General features: G+C 40.4%; 1 protein-coding gene across 2 annotated transcripts in view; it reads left to right on the forward strand.

Moving 5' to 3' along the window:
• The window catches only part of LOC128657374 (gastrula zinc finger protein XlCGF26.1-like), a 66,077-nt gene that overhangs the window by 18,962 nt on the left and 24,914 nt on the right, over nucleotides 1-22,201 (forward strand). For both annotated transcript variants that reach the window (XM_053711702.1, XM_053711701.1), the window contains one exon: nucleotides 17,445-17,603. In XM_053711702.1, the coding sequence (XP_053567677.1) occupies nucleotides 17,552-17,603 (52 nt within the window). In that variant the 5' untranslated portion in view covers nucleotides 17,445-17,551. The remainder of the gene's footprint in view (nucleotides 1-17,444; nucleotides 17,604-22,201) is intronic.

Consider the following 22,201-nt stretch of genomic DNA (forward strand, 5'->3'; position numbering starts at 1 on the left):
AGCATGAACCGAAAGCCCCCGATCCGGGACCGGATCTAGTGGGGGGCAGACTTTCTCTCTTCGCCCAGGCCTGGGCAAGAGATGTTCAGGATCCCTGGGCACTAGAGATCATATCTCAGGGATACCTTCTAGACTTCAAATTATCTCCCCCAAGAGGGAGATTTCATCTGTCAAGGTTGTCAACAAACCAGATAAAGAAAGAAGCGTTTCTACGCTGTGTACAAGATCTGTTATTAATGGGAGTGATCCATCCGGTTCCGCGGTCGGAACAAGGACAAGGGTTCTACTCAAACCTGTTTGTGGTTCCCAAAAAAGAGGGAACTTTCAGGCCAATCTTAGATTTAAAGGTTCTAAACAAATTCCTAAGAGTTCCATCGTTCAAAATGGAAACTATTCGGACAATCTTACCCATGATCCAAAAGGGTCAGTACATGACCACAGTGGATTTAAAAGATGCTTACCTTCACATACCGATCCACAAAGATCATCACCGGTATCTAAGGTTTGCCTTCTTAGACAGGCACTACCAGTTTGTAGCTCTTCCATTCGGATTGGCTACGGCTCCAAGAATCTTCACAAAGGTTCTGGGTGCCCTTCTGGCGGTACTAAGACCGCGAGGGATTTCGGTAGCTCCGTACCTAGACGACATTCTAATACAAGCTTCAAGCTTTCAAACTGCCAAGTCTCATACAGAGCTAGTTCTGGCATTTCTAAGGTCGCATGGATGGAAAGTGAACGAAAAGAAGAGTTCTCTTTTTCCTCTCACAAGAGTTCCATTCTTGGGGACTCTTATAGATTCTGTAGAAATGAAGATTTACCTGACAGAAGACAGGTTAACAAAGCTTCAAAATGCATGCCGTGTCCTTCATTCCATTCAACACCCGTCAGTAGCTCAATGCATGGAGGTGATCGGCTTAATGGTAGCGGCAATGGACATAGTACCTTTTGCACGCCTACACCTCAGACCGCTGCAATTGTGCATGCTAAGTCAGTGGAATGGGGATTACTCAGATTTGTCCCCTACTCTGAATCTGAATCAAGAGACCAGAAATTCTCTTCTATGGTGGCTTTATCGGCCACACCTGTCCAGGGGGATGCCATTCAGCAGACCAGACTGGACAATTGTAACAACAGACGCCAGCCTACTAGGTTGGGGCGCTGTCTGGAATTCTCTGAAGGCTCAGGGACTATGGAATCAGGAGGAGAGTCTCCTTCCAATAAACATTCTGGAATTGAGAGCAGTTCTCAATGCCCTTCTGGCTTGGCCCCAATTAACAACTCGGGGGTTCATCAGGTTTCAGTCGGACAACATCACGACTGTAGCTTACATCAACCATCAGGGAGGGACAAGAAGCTCCCTAGCAATGATGGAAGTATCAAGAATATTTCGCTGGGCAGAGTCTCACTCTTGCCACCTGTCAGCAATCCACATCCCGGGAGTGGAGAACTGGGAGGCGGATTTCTTGAGTCGCCAGACTTTTCATCCGGGGGAGTGGGAACTTCATCCGGAGGTCTTTGCCCAAATACTTCGACGTTGGGGCAAACCAGAGATAGATCTCATGGCGTCTCGCCAGAACGCCAAACTTCCTCGCTACGGGTCCAGATCCAGGGATCCGGGAGCGGTTCTGATAGATGCTTTGACAGCACCTTGGAACTTCGGGATGGCTTATGTGTTTCCACCCTTCCCGCTGCTTCCTCGATTGATTGCCAAAATCAAACAGGAGAGAGCATCAGTGATTCTAATAGCGCCTGCATGGCCACGCAGGACTTGGTATGCGGATCTAGTGGACATGTCATCCTGTCCGCCTTGGTCTCTACCTCTAAGACAGGACCTTCTAATACAGGGTCCATTCAAACATCAAAATCTAACTTCTCTGAAGCTGACTGCTTGGAAATTGAACGCTTGATTTTATCAAAACGTGGTTTTTCTGAGTCGGTTATTGATACCCTGATACAGGCTAGGAAGCCTGTTACCAGAAGGATTTACCATAAAATATGGCGTAAATACCTATACTGGTGCGAATCCAAAGGTTACTCCTGGAGTAAGGTTAGGATCGCTAGGATATTGTCTTTTTTACAAGAAGGTTTAGAAAAGGGTTTATCAGCTAGTTCATTAAAGGGACAGATTTCAGCTCTGTCCATCTTGTTACACAGGCGTCTGTCAGAAAATCCAGACGTCCAGGCTTTTTGTCAGGCTTTAGCTAGGATCAAGCCTGTGTTTAAAGCTGTTGCTCCGCCATGGAGTTTAAACTTAGTTCTTAACGTTTTACAGGGTGTTCCGTTTGAACCCCTTCATTCCATTGATATAAAATTGTTATCTTGGAAAGTTCTCTTTTTAATGGCTATTTCCTCGGCTCGAAGAGTCTCTGAGTTATCAGCCTTACATTGTGATTCTCCTTATCTGATTTTTCACTCAGACAAGGTAGTTCTGCGTACTAAACCTGGGTTCTTACCTAAGGTAGTCACTAACAGGAACATCAATCAAGAGATTGTTGTTCCATCCTTGTGCCCAAATCCTTCTTCAAAGAAGGAACGTCTTCTACACAATCTGGATGTAGTTCGTGCCCTCAAGTTCTACTTGCAGGCAACTAAAGATTTTCGCCAAACTTCTTCCCTGTTTGTCGTTTATTCTGGACAGAGGAGAGGTCAAAAAGCTTCTGCTACCTCTCTCTCTTTTTGGCTTCGTAGCATAATACGTTTAGCCTATGAGACTGCTGGACAGCAGCCTCCTGAAAGAATTACAGCTCACTCCACTAGAGCTGTGGCTTCCACTTGGGCCTTTAAGAATGAGGCCTCTGTTGAACAGATTTGCAAGGCTGCAACTTGGTCTTCACTTCATACTTTTTCCAAATTTTACAAATTTGACACTTTTGCTTCTTCGGAGGCTATTTTTGGGAGAAAGGTTCTTCAGGCAGTGGTTCCTTCTGTATAATGAGCCTGCCTATCCCTCCCGTCATCCGTGTACTTTTGCTTTGGTATTGGTATCCCAGAAGTAATGATGACCCGTGGACTGATCACACATAACAGAAGAAAACATAATTTATGCTTACCTGATAAATTCCTTTCTTCTGTTGTGTGATCAGTCCACGGCCCGCCCTGTTTTAAGGCAGGTAAAATATCTTTTAAATTATACTCCAGTCACCACTTCACCCTTGGTTACTCCTTTCTCGTTGATTCTTGGTCGAATGACTGGGACTGACGTAGAGGGGAGGAGCTATATGCAGCTCTGCTGGGTGAATCCTCTTGCATTTCCTGTTGGGGAGGAGTTATATTCCCAGAAGTAATGATGACCCGTGGACTGATCACACAACAGAAGAAAGGAATTTATCAGGTAAGCATAAATTATGTTTTTGCAGCTATTTTGCCTGCAGCCAAGAGGCGGCGCTCAGATGACGTTGAGATGCATAAGTAGGGTTTGCCAATTTCACCAAGGTGGGCTATTTATCTTTGTTAGTTCTCCACCAATGCAAGGGGCCTCTCAACAAAGTGAGTCTGGACTTCATTTTAACATAAAAATATCTTGAATATCTATATGCAGTGGTAAATAAACATCTATAAAGTTAGGGGGGGAAATATCTAGTCCACTCTTAAAATAACAGATATATACTTACAGAGGTTGAATTTGGTACATATTCCAATTAATTAAAAATAGAAAAAAGGACACATCCTTACACATTTATCTATACATATATCAGCAATAGCAAGCGATTCGCTAAAAATTGTGCAAACAGATAATAGTGACATCAATTCATATAACAAATGCCATCAATCTAGGCTAGGTGTAAATAACAAGCTTGGCACTATATCATGCAAAGCATAGTCCCAAATCGCCTGATTTTATATAAACAATACAAATTATGACTCCTATTTTATTTCTGGGTTGCACATAAGACAAGAGTAGTTGTAAACTTAAAAAGAAACTTATAGTGTCCTAAAAAAGTGAAAAGTAAAATGTCTGTAGACATCCTTTAAGCTAAGGGCATAACCATAAAACACAATACCATGTGCAGGAGCTCATTTGAGTAAAGCAGCTGGTTCTGTGCACAGACCAACTAATTGCAAACCAACTAATCGATTATGAGATTCGTTGACAACTGTTTTCATAATTGATTATTATCGATTATGCTGATTAGTTGTTGCAGCTCTAGTATGGTGGAAGGGTTTGTGTGTGTATGGGAGATAAACTGAACCTCTCTATAATATTATATATCTGTACAGAGCCTATGAATACCCAAAAACTTCCCTCGCCCACCGGGCGAGTAAATCACAAAACTTACCAGCCCGCAAGAAACTTTAGTCGCCCGTGCATATATGCATGTAGTGTATATATATCTTATTTAAAAAGGCAATATAAGTAGTGTTATTGTAATCTCACATGCATTGCAGACAGAGGTCCCAATTTGAATGCTTTGCAAGCTGCTTACTACTTGGGACTTGAGCATTAATAAAAAGGCTTTAACTTTAGAAAATATTTTTCTACCACCAGGTAGAAAAAAACAGGGATACTATCTTTGTAATACTGTATGCACCGTCTTATTTTCCCCTAAGGGAAAAAAAGATATAATTGAGCTTTTTTTTTTTTTACTTCAGCCAAGCAAACCTACTTCTCCTCCCTTATATCTACTCTTTCCTCAAACCCTAAACGACTCTTCTCCACCTTTAACTCTCTCCTCTACCCTCCTGCTCCACCTCCCTCATCTGTCTTTAGTGCTCAAGACTTGTCAGACTACTTTTTAAACAAAACAAATTCTATCCGGAGCAACATCCCAACATCAACCTGCAATACTCCATCAACAGGCCCTGCCACTCCCTCTGCCACCCTCTGCATCCTCCATCCAGCCACTGAGAATGAAGTTTCCTCCTTGCTATCTTCCTCACTACCTGCCCACTCGACCCTATACCTTCCCATCTAATACCCTCCCTATCTTCTACCCTCACTCCTGCTCTTACCCACATCTTCAACCTATCTCTTTCTACCGGCTCATTCCCATCTTCTTTCAAAGATGCAATAGTCACTCCCATACTCAAAAAACCCTCCCTTGACCCTAATTCTCCTGAAAGCTACCGCCCAATATCACTGCTCCCACTAACATCAAAACTCCTTGAAAAACTAGTTTATAATCGCTTAACCCACTTCCTGTCCGCCAACTCCTTGCTTGACACCCTGCAATCCGGATTCCGCCCCAAACACTCAACTGAGACTGCCCTTACCAAGGTTACGAACGATCTTCTCTCTGCTAAAAATATTGGCCACTACTCCATACTCATCCTACTTGACCTCTCAGCTGCCTTCGACACAGTTGACCACCCCCTCCTCCTACAGACCCTTAGCTCTTTTGGCCTCTGTGGCACTGCTCTTTCCTGGTTTCACTCTTATCTTTCTCACAGGTCTTTTTCTGTGTCATTTGCCAATTACTCCTCCTCTCTAATGCCTCTGTCTGTTGGAGTACCTCAAGGATCTGTTCTGGGTCCTCCACTCTTCTCCATTTATACTTCTTCACTGGGTAAACTTATCAACAGTTATGGCTTCAAATATCACCTCTATGCTGATGACACCCAGATCTACCTCTCCACCCCTGCTCTCTCTCCCTCTGTCCTTTCTCATGTCAGCAACTGCTTATCTGGTATTTCTTCCTGGATGGCCTCTCACCACCTAAAGATTAACATGTCCAAGACTGAGCTCCTTCTTATCCCCCCTCAAGCTCTACGCCGACCTGTGACTTCTCTATCCCTGTTGACGGCATCAGCATTTCCCCATCGCCCCAAGTCCGCTGCCTCGGAGTTACACTTGGCTCAAATCTATCCTTCACCCCCCATATCCAATCGCTTTCTACATCCTGCCGCAACCATCTACGCAACATTTCCAAGATTCAACCTTTTCTGTGCGCTAACACCACAAAGCAAATAATCCACTCCCTTGTTATTTCCCGACTTGACTACTGCAATAACCTACTTACTGGCCTTCCTCTTTCCCGCCTCTCCCCTCTTCAATCCATCCTAAATGCCTCTGCCAGACTGATCCACCTTTCCCGTCTCTCTGTATCTGCTGCACCTCTCTGTGAGTCCCTTCATTGGCTCCCCATACACAGCAGAATTAAATTCAAAATTCTCACCCTTGCATACAAAGCACTCACCAACTCCGCTCCCCTCTACCTATCCTCTCTAATCAACAAGTATACTCCAGCCCGCCCACTAAGATCCAACAATGACCTGCTCCTTGCTTCTGCGACTATCACCTCCTCTCATGCTAGACTGCAGGACTTCTGTCATGCAGCACCTACCCTCTGGATCACTCTCCCTCGTGCTGTCAGGCTTTCCCCAAATTTTTTCTTCCTTTTAAATGCTCTCTGAAGACTTTTCTGTTCAGAGAAGCCTACCACCCAACTCAATAATATTCCTTTTACCTAACAACACTTCCCTCCTCTAACTCTGCATTAACGTCTTTCTCAATCTTGCAGTCCTCACCTCATGTTTCCCAACCTCCTACCCTTCTAGATTGTAAGTTCCCACGGGAATAGGGCCCTCGATTCCTCTGTGTTTGTAAATTCTGTCCTGTCTCTTAGTCTTAGAAGTTTTATACTATTGTTTTATTTAAATGATCTGTATCCATGGACAGCGCTGCGGAAAATGATGGCGCTTCATAAATAAAGTATAATAATAATAATAATAATAAATGTGGGGTTACGGTTAACTAAGTATATTTAATGCTGCCACCCTTCAACCTATAGCACTATGACATAACAAGCATGTTAAAAACACATTTTTTCCCCCTTTCTGCCTGGCTGCCTTTCAACTACTAGCACGACTGTCAGTGCTGCGCTAGCAGATTTTAATGGGTGCATGGAGATGGTATGTTCTCTACGAATTGGTAAAGTCAGTTTTTGGAGCATCAATAGCGTCCAGAAAAATTGTACACTGCTCTATATTGTTATGGTAGGCAGCTTTCTCGTGTACATTGTGCTGAAGGACCCTGGAGTATGTCAGCATAATGTACATGAGCAAGCTGCCTACCATAACCCCAGAGGCAGAACTTTTTTTCACTTTCTGCGATGAGATTTTTTTTTTTTTTTAAATATTTTATTTATTTGAAGGCATACAGTGAAAAAGGAACATATATATAGGAGATATCCCCAATAGATCTGGATCTAAAGGATTGCTAACAATAGATCGGGTGCTCCCTGTCCTCTATAGATAGTCTTACAAGTATATGAAATAGTGCTTATTACATTTTCAATTTCTCAATGTTCAAAGCGCTCCTGCGTGCCTACATTTTCCAGTTTTATTACATGAGATCCACGGCTTGATCCGCTCAAGCCTCTCCCCTCCCTTCCCCAGTCGGGGCAAAGGATGGGGGTCACAAAAATGTTCTAATAATAACAACACACCTGTTGAAACCTCTGATGAAATACCACCACCTACCTGGTTCTGAAGTCCTACTCCCCAGGGTGCCAGCGGTCAGCCAAGGTAAATAAGTACCTGGCCCTGCGTCAAAGTGTCCCTATCCCCTGTCAAAGTTAAGCTTCCACTCTCCCCTTAATTGTGCCTCTAGGATGTAATTCGTGTTTCTGAGTGGATACAATATCTGGATTTGTTGGGGGCTAGTGTTTTGATATATTCTTCCCATTTTTTCATAAAATGTGTGGTCCTATTTTGAAGATCCCCAAAGCATCGGCCTGTTCGTAGACCATCTGCTGATGTAACTCTCCCTTAAGATGTGCAAGTCCGGACTGCTCACCCTTCAACCAGTATTTTAAAATAAGTTTCCTAGCCTGTAGGACAATAATATGTAGGAGTACCCTGATTTCACGGGGTTGGCCTTGGAAGTCCAGGAAGACTATAACCTGAGGTGATAGGGTCAATCGAGCGCCAAACACCCTGTTCACCCAGTAGGCTAGCATACCCCAGAATCTATACAGTTTTGGACAAGACCAGATCATGTGTAAGAGGTCCACTTTTGGCGCTGCACACTTTGGATATTTGCCCTCTGAGCTAGGAACCCAAACTCTATACAGCCTAGGTGTGATGTATGCCTGATTGAGCAGTTTAGTGTGTGCTTCACTGTGTTCTGATGCTAGAGAGGCTTTCCTGACCCTTTGTATACTTTGCTGTATTAATGGGACTGGGATTTCTTTGTGCAGTGTGTCCGACCACCTTTCACTAATTTGTTTTAACAGGGTGTTATTATCCTTACGTCCTAGTACTCTATAGGTTGATGATATGGAAGTATTACCTTGTTGGAAAGAGGAGGCCAGTGAATAAATAGGGCTATCCACCCCCGGCATATCACCCGCCGATAGCAAAGAGGCTATGTAGTGTTTTATTTGCAAGTAAGCAAAGTGGTGCGAACGCAGAATGTTGTAAAGCAATTGTAGATTTAAAAATGTATATACCGTTTTTCCGTCAGCCTCCAGAAGTTGTGAGATGGAATCAATACCCCTGTCTCCCCATTCCCTAAAGGTTTTTGAGGTAAGACCTGGAATAAAGTTGGGATTTCCCTGTATTGGGAGGAATTTCGTAAATTCATTTTTAATATTAAGCTTTTTGCAAATTTTCCTCCAGGCATAGAGCGGCTGTTGCATGAGGGGATAATGGGTTAAGAGTTTATCTGCTTTTACTGCATTTAAATGAGGTAGAGTCTTACAGGCCCATGATTCAATAACCTGTTTCTCTAGGCCAGGGATCGTAAAGCAGTGCCCCCCGTGAGCCAGTCTAGTACATATTTTGCCTGGGATACCCAAGCGTAATGTTCAAGGTTCTGCACCGCTAACCCTCCCGCCTCAATTGAGTTAAACATTTTTTGCCTCATTATTCTATGTTTTTTGTTGACCCATATAAATCGAAAGATTAAAGAGTTCCAAAACTTTGTCACTCCTGCTCAAGACGTAGGGGATCATTTGTAGGAGATATAGTATTTTGGGGAATAGGATCATCTTAATGAGTCCTATCCTGCCCAGTGTTGCACCCGGTCCTGCGCCTCTTTTTTCAAGGCGGAGTAATTAGTTTCATACCAAGAGTGTGGATTTTTTTGAGAGTTTTATACCTAGGTATTTGAAAGATTTTTGTACAACCTTGAAGTCGAATTGCATAACACATTCAGCTGTGTGTGGGTTCAACCAAACCAGCTCCGATTTGTCCGTATTAACTCTATATCCCAATATTTTCCCAAAGTCTGCTAATATTGACATTACTCTATTGACATTCTCTGCTGGGTTGGAAATATACAATAACATGTCGTCAGCAAAGAGGGAAACGTGCCTGGTTTCCTGACCTAGTTTGAGGCCTTCAGTTTCTCTCCTAATATTAATGGCCAGGGGTTCGAGAGCTATATCAAACAAGAGGGGAGACGGGGGCACCCCTGTCTCGTTCCTCTGTCCAGAGTAAATGGACGTGAGGGGAGTTTGTTCACTACAATTGACGCTGCTGGAGAAGCATAGATAGCCCTCAATCCCCTAGCGAAATTGCCTGTTATGCCGAATTTTGTGAGTGTAAAAAAGAGATGCTCCCAGAGGACCACGTCAAAAGATTTTTCTGCGTCTACAAGTAGAACGCAAGCTTCTGCGGGAGTCAGGTCCTTACCTAGATTTTTATCTTTCCAGTAATGTGTTAACACAAACTGTAAAGTACGAAGGTTGGTAACCGCAGACCTACCCTTCACAAAACCCGTTTGGTCCGGGTGTATGATAGTGGGAAGAATTTCCTCCAGCCTGTATGCCATAATTTTGGTGAATATTTTGTAGTCCCCATTCATCAAGGAAATGGGACGGTATGATGTTGTGCTAAGGGGATCCCTATCCGGTTTTGGGATCAGACAGACATTTGCCTCCGTAAATCTAGTGGATAAGTTAACTGCACCTGTCAAAATACCGTTGAAGAGTTTAGATAGTATCATGTTAACTTCGTCTGTGAGGATTTTGTAGAATTCAGTCGGCAAACCGTCTGGCCCCGGCGTTTTTTCCAGAGGGGCCTTCCCTATGGTTTTAGATATTTCCTGAGAGTCAATGGGAGCATTAAGAGAGGTCAGTTCTTGGTCAGTCAAGGAAGGGAGCTCCAAAGAGGACCAGAAACTATCTCTGTCTGAGTCGAGAACTACCTGTCCTTTGTAAAGATTTGTGTAGTAGTCCCTAAAGGCTCCCTGAATTTCCTCTCTAGATGTGAGGATCCTCTCTCCCTGCTTAATGGCTATGATCGGTGTAATGGGTCTCGTCAGTTTAGTAATCCTGGCCAATAGTCTCCCCGTCTTATTCCAGTGTCTGTAGAATTTTGCATGATTTATGTTTAAGTCCCTTGCTGCTTACTGTGCTAGGGCCGTGTCCCTCTGAAGTTTAATGTCTTTGTATTTGTCCTTATTTGAAATCGTGGGGTGTCTAAGATATTTGTTCCTTACATTAAGAAGTTGTTTCAGCAGCAATTCCTCTTTAAGCTTCCCTTTCCTCCTAGCCCTCGCCACATATGACATTATAGCTCCCCTGAGCACTGCTTTACATGTCTCCCAATAGAGGATGGGGTTCCCCAAATGTTGTTGATTTGTAAGCTTGAATGTCAACCACTCCCCTTGCAAGTAGTTTTTAAAATTTGTGTCGCGATAGAGGTATTTTGGGAATGTCCATGTGCCTGGGGGAATTCCTCCCTGTCCCAATTTTATTTTTATCATAATCGAGGCATGGTCTGATAGGAGCGGCGCTTCTATTCTGGTATCCTCAATCCTAGAGTGTAGAACTGCTGAGACTAGAAAGAGGTCTATTCGGCCCCAGCAAACCTAGACAGCACAAGGGAATCCCTTTTCGAGTTTCTATACGAGCCCACTTGTTGTGGTGTTAGCATGGGGTTTTTGTATCTGTCCTCTGGGACCTTTGGAGCTATATTAAAGTCCCCTCCTATAGTAAGAGGAGCGTCTGTTATGCGGAGGAATTTAACTCTTAAGGAGCTCCAAAATTCAGCTTTGTGCATATGAGGCCCATATACCCCCCCCCCACAACCAGCGGGTTTCCCTCCACTTTAAGTTTAAGGATGACATACCTCCCCTCTGGATGCAATACAGTATGTCAAATTTGATAGTTGAGATTTTTCCGGAAAAGGAAGGCAACCCCCCTTGCCCTGCTTGCCTCATATTGGGTAAACACCACTTCCCCCACCCATCCCTGTTTAAATTTTAGGTGTTCAGCCGGTTTTAGGTGGGTTTCTTGTCAGCCTTTTTGGTGTTAAGGTACTTCAAAATAGCTTTCCGTTTAATGGGGGACGTTATGCCCCCCACATTCCATGAAATAACACGGATTAAAAATAAGCCCTGACAGAGACTTAGGCCAGTTAATGTCGTTGGTATCTGGGATGAGCCCCGGGAGGAGTGGGATAGTGTGTGTAGTGGACTGGTAGTCCGCAAGGATCCAGAAATCAAATTGGTTGTACCTACCAACTGGCACCCCGGGGAAGATCAGCAGAACCTTCTCACACTCTGTGGAAATCTCCGGAAAATCAGTAAAATTGGAGGAAAGAAACCAGGAGCAGATTAATAAATACAACAACATTAGCAGTATCAAAAGTTCACTGTAGGTCACCCTAAGCATACAAACAAATTATGTGACAACTTGTGAAACTAAACACAACTGTAGTATTTACTGAAATACAAAACTCTAATATTAATTCAAAACACCCTTTAGGAAAAGTAATCCCCCCACTTTCAGAAGGATATGTGTCCTGTACTGCAACTTCGAGCAGCACTTGAGATACCTAAATAGCAATCTCAGTCTGATTAAGTAGATAGGATAAGACAGTCCAATCGTGTATTCGCTTTTGTGTAACAACTTCTTCTGAGGACCCTGGTTTTTAGGTTTCTTCGTCATTTGCCATAGGGATCTCCTCTCTCTGTGCATTCTGATGTTGTGCTTCTTATTGTAGGAAGAGCTGTAGTTGCTTTGGTGAGTCGAAGAGCTTCGGTCCCACTCTTGTCTGCAGTTTCAGGCGGGCTGGGTAAAGCAGTGAGACCATTTCTCCTTTGTCGAGAAGATCTTTGCAATAAGGAGAAAATTCTAGTCTCTTCTTTGCAACATCCGCCGAGTAGTCTTGGAACAAGAGGATTTTTTTCCCTTCATAGGAGAGTCCCTGGCTTTGCCTATAAGCTTTAAGTAGAGCAGCTTTATCCTTGAAGCAAAGGTATTTAATCATGATCTGGCGCAGAAAGGCCCTTGTTGGTTCATCCCTGCGCTGTTGAGGTCCTATTCTATGGGCCCTTTCCACTATACAAAGGATTTGGGACTGTGGGAGATGTAGCAATTCTGGCAGGATCTTCTCCGCAAAGTCCACCAGATCTGAGCCCGGAACTGACTCTGGGACTCGGACCACCCTGACATTATTTCTCCGCGACCTGTTTTCCAGGTCATCTATTTTCTCCTGGAGCGCCTTATTTTGTTTCTGCAGAGATAGTATGCCCGAAGAAGATTCTCTTTGCTGTGAGCGATGAGATTTTTTTAAGTGAAAATTTTTCTGCAGGTTATTTTTAAATAAAAATAATTAAATTTTAAATGAGGCAGTTACACTAAATCACCAATTGAAATGCAATGTGTTGATTAACTGGAGTTAAGTTTTTTATAATATATTTCAGCAGTTGAAAATTGGATTGCAAATTAGCTGCAGACAAAAAAAAATTGTAAAAAGTCTCTTGAATAAATTTGTTTCCTTTCCTCTTGGTCTAACATAGAAATGTAATAATAAAAAAGGTGCATTGCTCATAAGAATGGCTTATATTCAGAAAAAAACAGCAGACTGGGAAAGGCTAGGGGCTGTGATTGAAAACAATCTGAGAGCCAGTCAATCAATGGGCTGCTACTTTGCAGCTTTACTGTATATTTGACTGTTCACTTTCAACAGCACTTTGCTGTGGATGCGCTGTCTTAAGGAAAACTTACACAATACAGCCAGAGCACAGCACTCTTTGAAGAGAACAGCCTGATGTGGAGCAGTGCTGCAAAGTTAAGGATTACTAACTTTTTATTTTTTGGTGTCAAACGGATCAAACAGTTTGCATTCTAACTATCATAACAATGTAATTTACCTTCTTGTTTTTTCAAACGAAGCTCCCTTTTTCAGTAAAATTATATTTTATTATATTCCGATGACATCACGTCATCCAGCCCACAAATGTGTTGAGGCCCTATTCTATGGGCCCTTTCCACTATACAAAGGATTTGGGACTGTGGGAGATGTAGCAATTCTGGCAGGATCTTCTCCGCAAAGTCCACCAGATCTGAGCCCGGAACTGACTCTGGGACTCGGACCACCCTGACATTATTTCTCCGCGACCTGTTTTCCAGGTCATCTATTTTCTCCTGGAGCGCCTTATTTTGTTTCTGCAGAGATAGTATGCCCGAAGAAGATTCTCTTTGCTGTGAACGATGAGATTTTTTTAAGTGAAAATTTTTCTGCAGGTTATTTTTAAATAAAAATAATTAAATTTTAAATGAGGCAGTTACACTAAATCACCAATTGAAATGCAATGTGTTGATTAACTGGAGTTAAGTTTTTTATAATATATTTCAGCAGTTGAAAATTGGATTGCAAATTAGCTGCAGACAAAAAAAAAATTGTAAAAAGTCTCTTGAATAAATTTGTTTCCTTTCCTCTTGGTCTAACATAGAAATGTAATAATAAAAAAGGTGCATTGCTCATAAGAATGGCTTATATTCAGAAAAAAACAGCAGACTGGGAAAGGCTAGGGGCAGTGATTGAAAACAATCTGAGAGCCAGTCAATCAATGGGCTGCTACTTTGCAGCTTTACTGTATATTTGACTGTTCACTTTCAACAGCACTTTGCTGTGGATGCGCTGTCTTAAGGAAAACTTACACAATACAGCCAGAGCACAGCACTCTTTGAAGAGAACAGCCTGATGTGGAGCAGTGCTGCAAAGTTAAGGATTACTAACTTTTTATTTTTTGGTGTCAAACGGATCAAACAGTTTGCATTCTAACTATCATAACAATGTAATTTACCTTCTTGTTTTTTCAAACGAAGCTCCCTTTTTCAGTAAAATTATATTTTATTATATTCCGATGACATCACGTCATCCAGCCCACAAATGTGTTGAGGCCCTATTCTATGGGCCCTTTCCACTATACAAAGGATTTGGGACTGTGGGAGATGTAGCAATTCTGGCAGGATCTTCTCCGCAAAGTCCACCAGATCTGAGCCCGGAACTGACTCTGGGACTCGGACCACCCTGACATTATTTCTCCGCGACCTGTTTTCCAGGTCATCTATTTTCTCCTGGAGCGCCTTATTTTGTTTCTGCAGAGATAGTATGCCCGAAGAAGATTCTCTTTGCTGTGAGCGATGAGATTTTTTTAAGTGAAAATTTTTCTGCAGGTTATTTTTAAATAAAAATAATTAAATTTTAAATGAGGCAGTTACACTAAATCACCAATTGAAATGCAATGTGTTGATTAACTGGAGTTAAGTTTTTTATAATATATTTCAGCAGTTGAAAATTGGATTGCAAATTAGCTGCAGACAAAAAAAAAATTGTAAAAAGTCTCTTGAATAAATTTGTTTCCTTTCCTCTTGGTCTAACATAGAAATGTAATAATAAAAAAGGTGATTGCTCATAAGAATGGCTTATATTCAGAAAAAAACAGCAGACTGGGAAAGGCTAGGGCAGTGATTGAAAACAATCTGAGAGCCAGTCAATCAATGGGCTGCTACTTTGCAGCTTTACTGTATATTTGACTGTTCACTTTCAACAGCACTTTGCTGTGGATGCGCTGTCTTAAGGAAAACTTACACAATACAGCCAGAGCACAGCACTCTTTGAAGAGAACAGCCTGATGTGGAGCAGTGCTGCAAAGTTAAGGATTACTAACTTTTTATTTTTTGGTGTCAAACGGATCAAACAGTTTGCATTCTAACTATCATAGCAATGTATTTTACCTTCTTGTTTTTTCAAACGAAGCTCCCTTTTTCAGTAAAATTATATTTTATTATATTCCGATGACATCACGTCATCCAGCCCACAAATGTGGGCCGTCTAAGGGCTAACAAACCTGCCAATCGGATCTCTTCTTTTTGCATCTCATTTAATTTTATTATCGTGATCCAACGCATGCGCAATACAATCTAATTCCTATTGTATGCGCATATAGCGGCAATCTAGCTGACATCGTCGCTAACATGAAAATAAAAACGCATGCGCATTTAAAATTTAGATCCATTATATCGGTATTCAAGCCATTCTACTATACACGCTGAGTACTTACGTTTTCTGCGCAGCTAACTCCACTGCTGCAAGATCGATTGTCCGTGTCTTCTTCAACATAAGATGGTGACGTATCCGATGACATTGTGCTAACTCGCACATGCGCAATGCGTATCGGAGTCGCCATCTTACAACTGCAGTTGTCAGCCCGGATTGAGAATCCGTAACGACTGACAAAATAGTGGGTTTGGAAAAAATAAATATTTTACACTTAGATATTTAGAAAACGGTACATATTTAATACAGAACCCATATTAGAAAATGCTTGATTTATATGTATACTCTTGTTTAATTGCCATTATATTTCTGACTACAGTGTCCCTTTAAATCGCTAACTGTTCCTGCATGTGTCCTGCTCTTTCTGCACACATGATGCATTTTCTGCGATGACATCTCAGATCACTGTATGTTCTGCCTTGGGGACCATAACTATATAGTCACTTTAACCCATACTTCATTTATACACACACAGAGAAGAAACACTCACCGCTCTAGCAGGATGTCTTCCTGCGCAGACAACCTTAGGGGTGGGAAGTAACAACTGACAAGGAAGAGAACAAGAGCCATGGAGATAAGGGGAGGTCTTTGAATGCATTTAACAGAAAGAAACTCTTTCTGTGCAAAGAAAATCACAAAGACAAGGGCGCCTCCTCGTGTGATACAATTGGACAAATGTAAAAAAGGTGAATACAGATTTTATACTCACAAGTAAAGCAGCACTCTGTTGTGCTTATAGAGGCAGACTGGGAGTTCACAGTGTCCCAGTTCACTGACCAAGGCAGTGCAACAAATCACTCCAGGGTAGGTTTCAATCAAGCTCAGACTCTCAGCGAAGAGTTAAAATACCATAGTTTAATGGTGCAGTAAAATACAATATAAAATGTCACAAATGTGACTGTACAATGGATAAACAAGCAACGCGTTTCTCAGATCTCTGTTTCCTCAGGCTTCTATCCAAAGACTGAGAGCCCTGGCTTATAAATGCTAAATGACCACTCTAAGAGTGTAACATAGCCACACCTATTCAGGTGTGGAAGTGAACCTGCCTCATCAGGTGTGTGAGTGCACACCTGTTTCAATCAGACCATAGTTAGAATACAATGATTTAAACCATTTCCAAATAATTCACATTATACTAAAAATCAAACAAGTACTATACAAATTGGTTAATAAAGGATATAAAAAACAACAACCATAGCCTAACATTATCTTATGGTGGATATCATGTCAGCATCATATGTTATAGGATATTATTATGGTACTCTAAAATAGTAGCAATAAAAATGTGTTCCCCATCCCTTTTTTAAAAAATATACACACACATACATACATATGAGGAACATAATATTCTAATTCTTGGTGTTCATACCAAATATCTTTGTATTTTGTCAGTTAGTCTAAACAATTTAAAGTTTTGTTAAAGCACCTATTGATGTAAACAGCCTTTGGTCTAATGTGTATAAGCAACATTATCTATAGGAGAGAGCCCTTTATATTATGCAGGCCTTATTGAATCTATATATATATATATATATATATATATATATATATATATTACGATATTTAAAAATACACTAGATATTTTGATTCAATATTTCATGATCCACTATAAATCCCTATCCAGGTGGCAAATACGCTGATGACATAAAATGTGGGGCGAAAAAAATGTTTGTTTTGCGTCTTAATTGTGTAACCACATCGGTATTGGAAGCAGGGGTTATCGTGGACGCAGCAAGTGAATGCCATATATTAAACGTATGCCCAATGTGTAAATACCGTACATATATTGTACGAGTCAGACATTACCTTCTTATAGAGCCCTATTTGTCTTCCACTGAATGTTAAATAACCAATGCTAAGGACGAAAACCGGAAGTTACTTCCGGGTACATCATGCTTTACACCGCATCTAAAACCCAATCAGATTTGGGTATTAGCGGAGATATACTAACTCAATCGATCTCGGTAAAATATGGGTAGAGTCCACGTGTGTAGTTATGGGACTGTTGTCCCTTGCATAATAATAACTACAAACCATATGTGTATATATATATATACATCTATGATACAGATATATGATTACAGAAGATGATAATATAACATAATTTAAATGGGTAGATACTATTTAAAATGAACTCTCTCTCTCTCTCTCTCTCTCTCTCTCTCTCTCTTTCTCTCTTTCTCTCTCTCCCTTTCTGTGTTTAGGCTCCTGTTACTGTGAAGATCACATACAATACACATCACTGTGTTTGCCAGTAACGGAGAAACATTATAAAATTATCTGACAAATTCAGTTGTGCTGAACAAGAACAATGTCTGACAAGACCGAGAACCAAACCTCAGAGCTTCCTGATGCATACGGAGGTAAGCAGGACGTCACATGCATGTCGCCTGGTTTTGTCATCAGAATGGGATACTATTTACAGTAACCAACCAGAAACCTTAGTGATCTGATCTCCTTAAGCAGGATATAAAAACATTTAACACAATGCAAGAAACCGCTTACACAGAAGTAAAAAAAGTAATATACTTTATTATCCAATGTTAAAAACACACAGCAGACATGACAATCTGGGGTTTTGCTGTTTCTCTCGTTCAGAGAGGGATTGCCTGGTATTTCGGGGCTGGACTGTACTGTTAAGTCAGGATCAGACTGATATGCTTCAGGAAAGTTCTTCTCTGTGAAAGGCACATGTTGAGCAAAAAGAGGCTGCTTCTTGGGTGGTAACTAGCCATAGAACAAGCTATTATGCTATAGTTCTTTCCCAGGTTGAGCGCTTCTCTCTTTTTATTTATGACAATGTGGAAATCTGATATGTTTAGCACTTCACTGGTGCTTTGTTTATAGACTAATCCCTCCAGGTTTCTTAAATGCCCTTCCTCCAGGTTCCTTAAATACCATAACCCCTTGCACAATAGATTAAAAAACAGATCTAATAAAAGTACTGAGTAGCAAGAAGGTATGTAGACATGCAAAATCATTAATTTTCTACTCAAAAAGAAGGAAAAATAATACACTTGGAGCACTCCCAGGTCAATTTGAGTAAATTTGTATAATTATCACTAGTTAATCCCAAAAGATAAAAAAGGAGAGACTAATGGATTCAACTATTATTAAAATATAACTTTTATTGGGGGTCAAAAATCAAATAGGATAATACATTAAAATCACACTTAAGGACCGACTGTAGTATACTGAGACTTGAGTGGAATTCTACTAGTTACCAGTTGCTCGCCCAATCGACAACACTATATGTGGATATTCAGAATATCCAATGTATAGGTTGAGATCAAATATCCAACAAATCAATGATATCCCTAATATCAATGTGTGTGTTAGGTTTGCACTCTATATACTTGTACTTGCTCAAAGCAAAAATAGTGATTATGATACCACTGGTGTTATTAATGAATTAGATTATTCGCGCTGACAGCTGTAAACCAAATCTTAAAACTTGGGTAAGGTAGAAACCGAGTCTAGTTAGTAGAAATGCTGTGCCAGGTGTATATCCTTATATAATAATATTACTCTATTTGCTCACTGTTTGTTTAAGGTAATAAGCAGCAAGTACCTATGTGGCGACTCATGAGGATATTTAATACCAAAGTAATTTAGGTGTAATCGTTACTGGAGGTACTTGAGTATTTATATTAATATTGATCATATATTGTAATAGATGTCTAACTTGATCAATACATACTAAAACTGAGTAACAGTACCTAGTAATTATGGTAAATTGTTTTACTGGCCTCGTTTTGTGTATCTAATAGGTTGCTTGCTTATTTGTTTGACAAAGGAGCACCGTGGCGCCTGATATAGCAGAAGTGGCTACTTAGACTGCAGAATGTTAGATACACTATACTACTGAAATGTGCTTATTATAAATAAAGTTAAAGGCAACTCCCGTATTGTGTTGATATTGTATTATCATTCAGACTTGCGTATCCTAATTAATTTGCTTTGGTCTTTCTACATAATACTGAATATGCGGTATGCCTTATTTGTTCGGTGTTACTCGTTAAGAATAGTAAGCATATGCTGTCATATGTGACCTTTGAAGCACTGGTTCGTACTCAAACATTGACCCGTGACGTCCGGTCTATCAGACACAACAGCGTGAAAAAGGAATGATTAGTATGTTATATTGTGACGAATGAAAATACCACATTTGTAGCAAAGTTTGTATTGTGTAAATAATACCGTCTCAATAAGACACTATAATATGTCAACTTTGATAACAATGCTAGTCACATTTGTGTCTGCCAGAGTCGAATATGCATTAGGTTAAATGTACCGTCTACCTGGCTTCTATTGGTCACTTGTTATACACAGTCGGTACAGGTTACCCCATACACACACTTATGCATATATTAATTTGCTTTAGTACTGAATCACAACATCCGGTTTCACATATGTAACGACGTATAATGCAAATGATCTATGCGCTGTCTTATATCAAGTATCCCCGCAGTAACAAAGTATAGAGCAGGTTAGTTATTTATCTTGATAATATCATCACGCTCGGTTATTAATATGTTCATTCATTCAAACTCATTCACAGTGGTATCTGTTATTAGGTATAAAGTACAGATAACTAATGGCTGCCACTCATATCATTAGTAGATATATGCTGAGTATATATATTGAGAGTTAATATATTATAGTAGACTACAGTAATTTGTCGGAAGCTTAAGGCTTGCTAAAAACACAGGAGCTCCTAGGACTCCTCACCATTGCCCTAACGGCAAAAGGTATAATAAAAAATGTATAATGATATAAAATATGATAAAATTAAAATTGAAAATTAAAAATAAATATAAATAAAAATAAAAAATTGTAATAAGTGATTAAAAATTAGTGAAGGTTAATTAATGTGAGGTTACCTCACATTAATTAACCTTCACTAATTTTTAATCACTTATTACAATTTTTATTTTTTATTATTATTTATATTTATTTTTACTTTTCAATTTTAATTTTATCATATTTTATATCATTATACATTTTTTATTATACCTTTTGTCTCTTTCTATCACTTTCTCTAGCATAGGATTTCAGTAGAATAAAAACTGAACGATCACTTTCTAAATTAATTTGGTCTTGTATAATAGTTCACAAATTAAGCACATTCACATCACATTTAATGCCATCCTTGTGCATTACAGTATTGACTAGGTGATTGTACATTTATTTATTCACTATCCATATCCATCACATAAGATGTACAATGTAACAATATACACACTGTGACTAATCCTTATAATTATTTGGATAGAACCAAACCATTTAAAAATAAAAACAATCGGCTAGATTTAGAGTTCTGCGGCCAAAGGGGTGCGTTAGCTACGCGTGCTTTTTTCCCCCCACACCTTTTAAATACCGCTGGTATTTAGAGTTCACAGAAGGGCAGCGTTAGGCTCCAAAAAGGGAGCGTAGAGCATAATTTACCGCCACTGCAACTCTCAATACCAGCGGTGCTTACAGACGCGGCCAGCTTAAAAAACGTGCTCATGCACGATTCCCCCATAGGAAACAATGGGGCCGTTTGAGCTGAAAAAAAACCTAACACCTGCAAAAAAGCAGCGTTCAGCTCCTAACGCAGCCCCATTGTTTCCTATGGGGAAACACTTCCTAAGTCTGCACCTAACACCCTAACATGAACCCCGAGTCTAAACACCCCTAACCTTACACTTATTAACCCCTAATCTTCCGACCCTGCTATCGCTGACCCCTGCATTATCTTATTAACCCCTAATATGCCGCTCCGTACACCGCCGCAACCTACATTATCCCTATGTACCCCTAATCTGCTGCCCCTAACATCGCCGACCCCTATATTATATTTATTAACCCCTAATCTGCCCCCCCCCCACGTCGCCGCAACCTACCTACACTTATTAACCCCTAATCTGCCGACCGGACCTCACCGCTACTATAATAAAGTTATTAACCCCTAATCCGCCTCACTCCCGCCTCAATAACCCTATAATAAATAGTATTAACCCCTAATCTGCCCTCCCTAACATCACCGACACCTAACTTCAAGTATTAACCCCTAATCTGCCGACCGGACCTTGCCGCTACTCTATTAAATTTATTAACCCCTAAAGCTAAGTCTAACCCTAACACTAACACCCCCCTAAGTTAAATATAATTTTTATCTAACGATATAAATTAACTCTTATTAAATAAATTAATCCTATTTAAAGCTAAATACTGACCTGTAAAATAAACCCTAATATAGCTACAATATAAATAATAATTATATTGTAGCTATTTTAGGATTAATATTTATTTTACAGGCAACTTTGTATTTATTTTAACCAGGTACAATAGCTATTAAATAGTTAATAACTATTTAATAGCTACCTAGTTAAAATAATTACAAAATTACCTGTAAAATAAATCCTAACCTAAGTTACAATTAAACCTAACACTACACTATCAATAAATTAATTACATACAAATACCTACAATTATCTACAATTAAATAAACTAACTAAAGTATAAAAAATAAAAAAAGAAGGGGGGCGGAGCCAACTACAGAAGGAGATAGACGTGTGTGATAAGAGCTCCTGGCTCTTTTATATTGAAATTAATGTTTATTGGCGTCTAAATTACCAAAAGGGGACTCTTTTATGTATTACACTATTGGAGTATTTGGGAGTGCTCGGAGGCCAACTTTTCTCCGCTTTGAGAGAGTTTTGGAAGTCAAGCTGCAATGGAGGCCTTGGATGAATGGAGGAAGGCTGTGGCGCAGCTTTTACAGGACCATCATGCCAGCCTAGTGCTAACCTTACATGAGTGCTGTATGAATACAACGGCAGGTGAGGATAAATCTATACAGTCTGCTGATCGCTCTATCACTGAAGCAAATCCTCATGCTCTGATACCTACTACTCCTACCATTTTCCAGAGCAATTATGCTGTAGCGAAAGCTCCCGAGACCTCCCGTGGCAAT

This window comes from Bombina bombina, chromosome 4 (assembly GCF_027579735.1).
Source record: "Bombina bombina isolate aBomBom1 chromosome 4, aBomBom1.pri, whole genome shotgun sequence".
NCBI classification, from domain to species: Eukaryota; Metazoa; Chordata; class Amphibia; order Anura; family Bombinatoridae; genus Bombina; species Bombina bombina.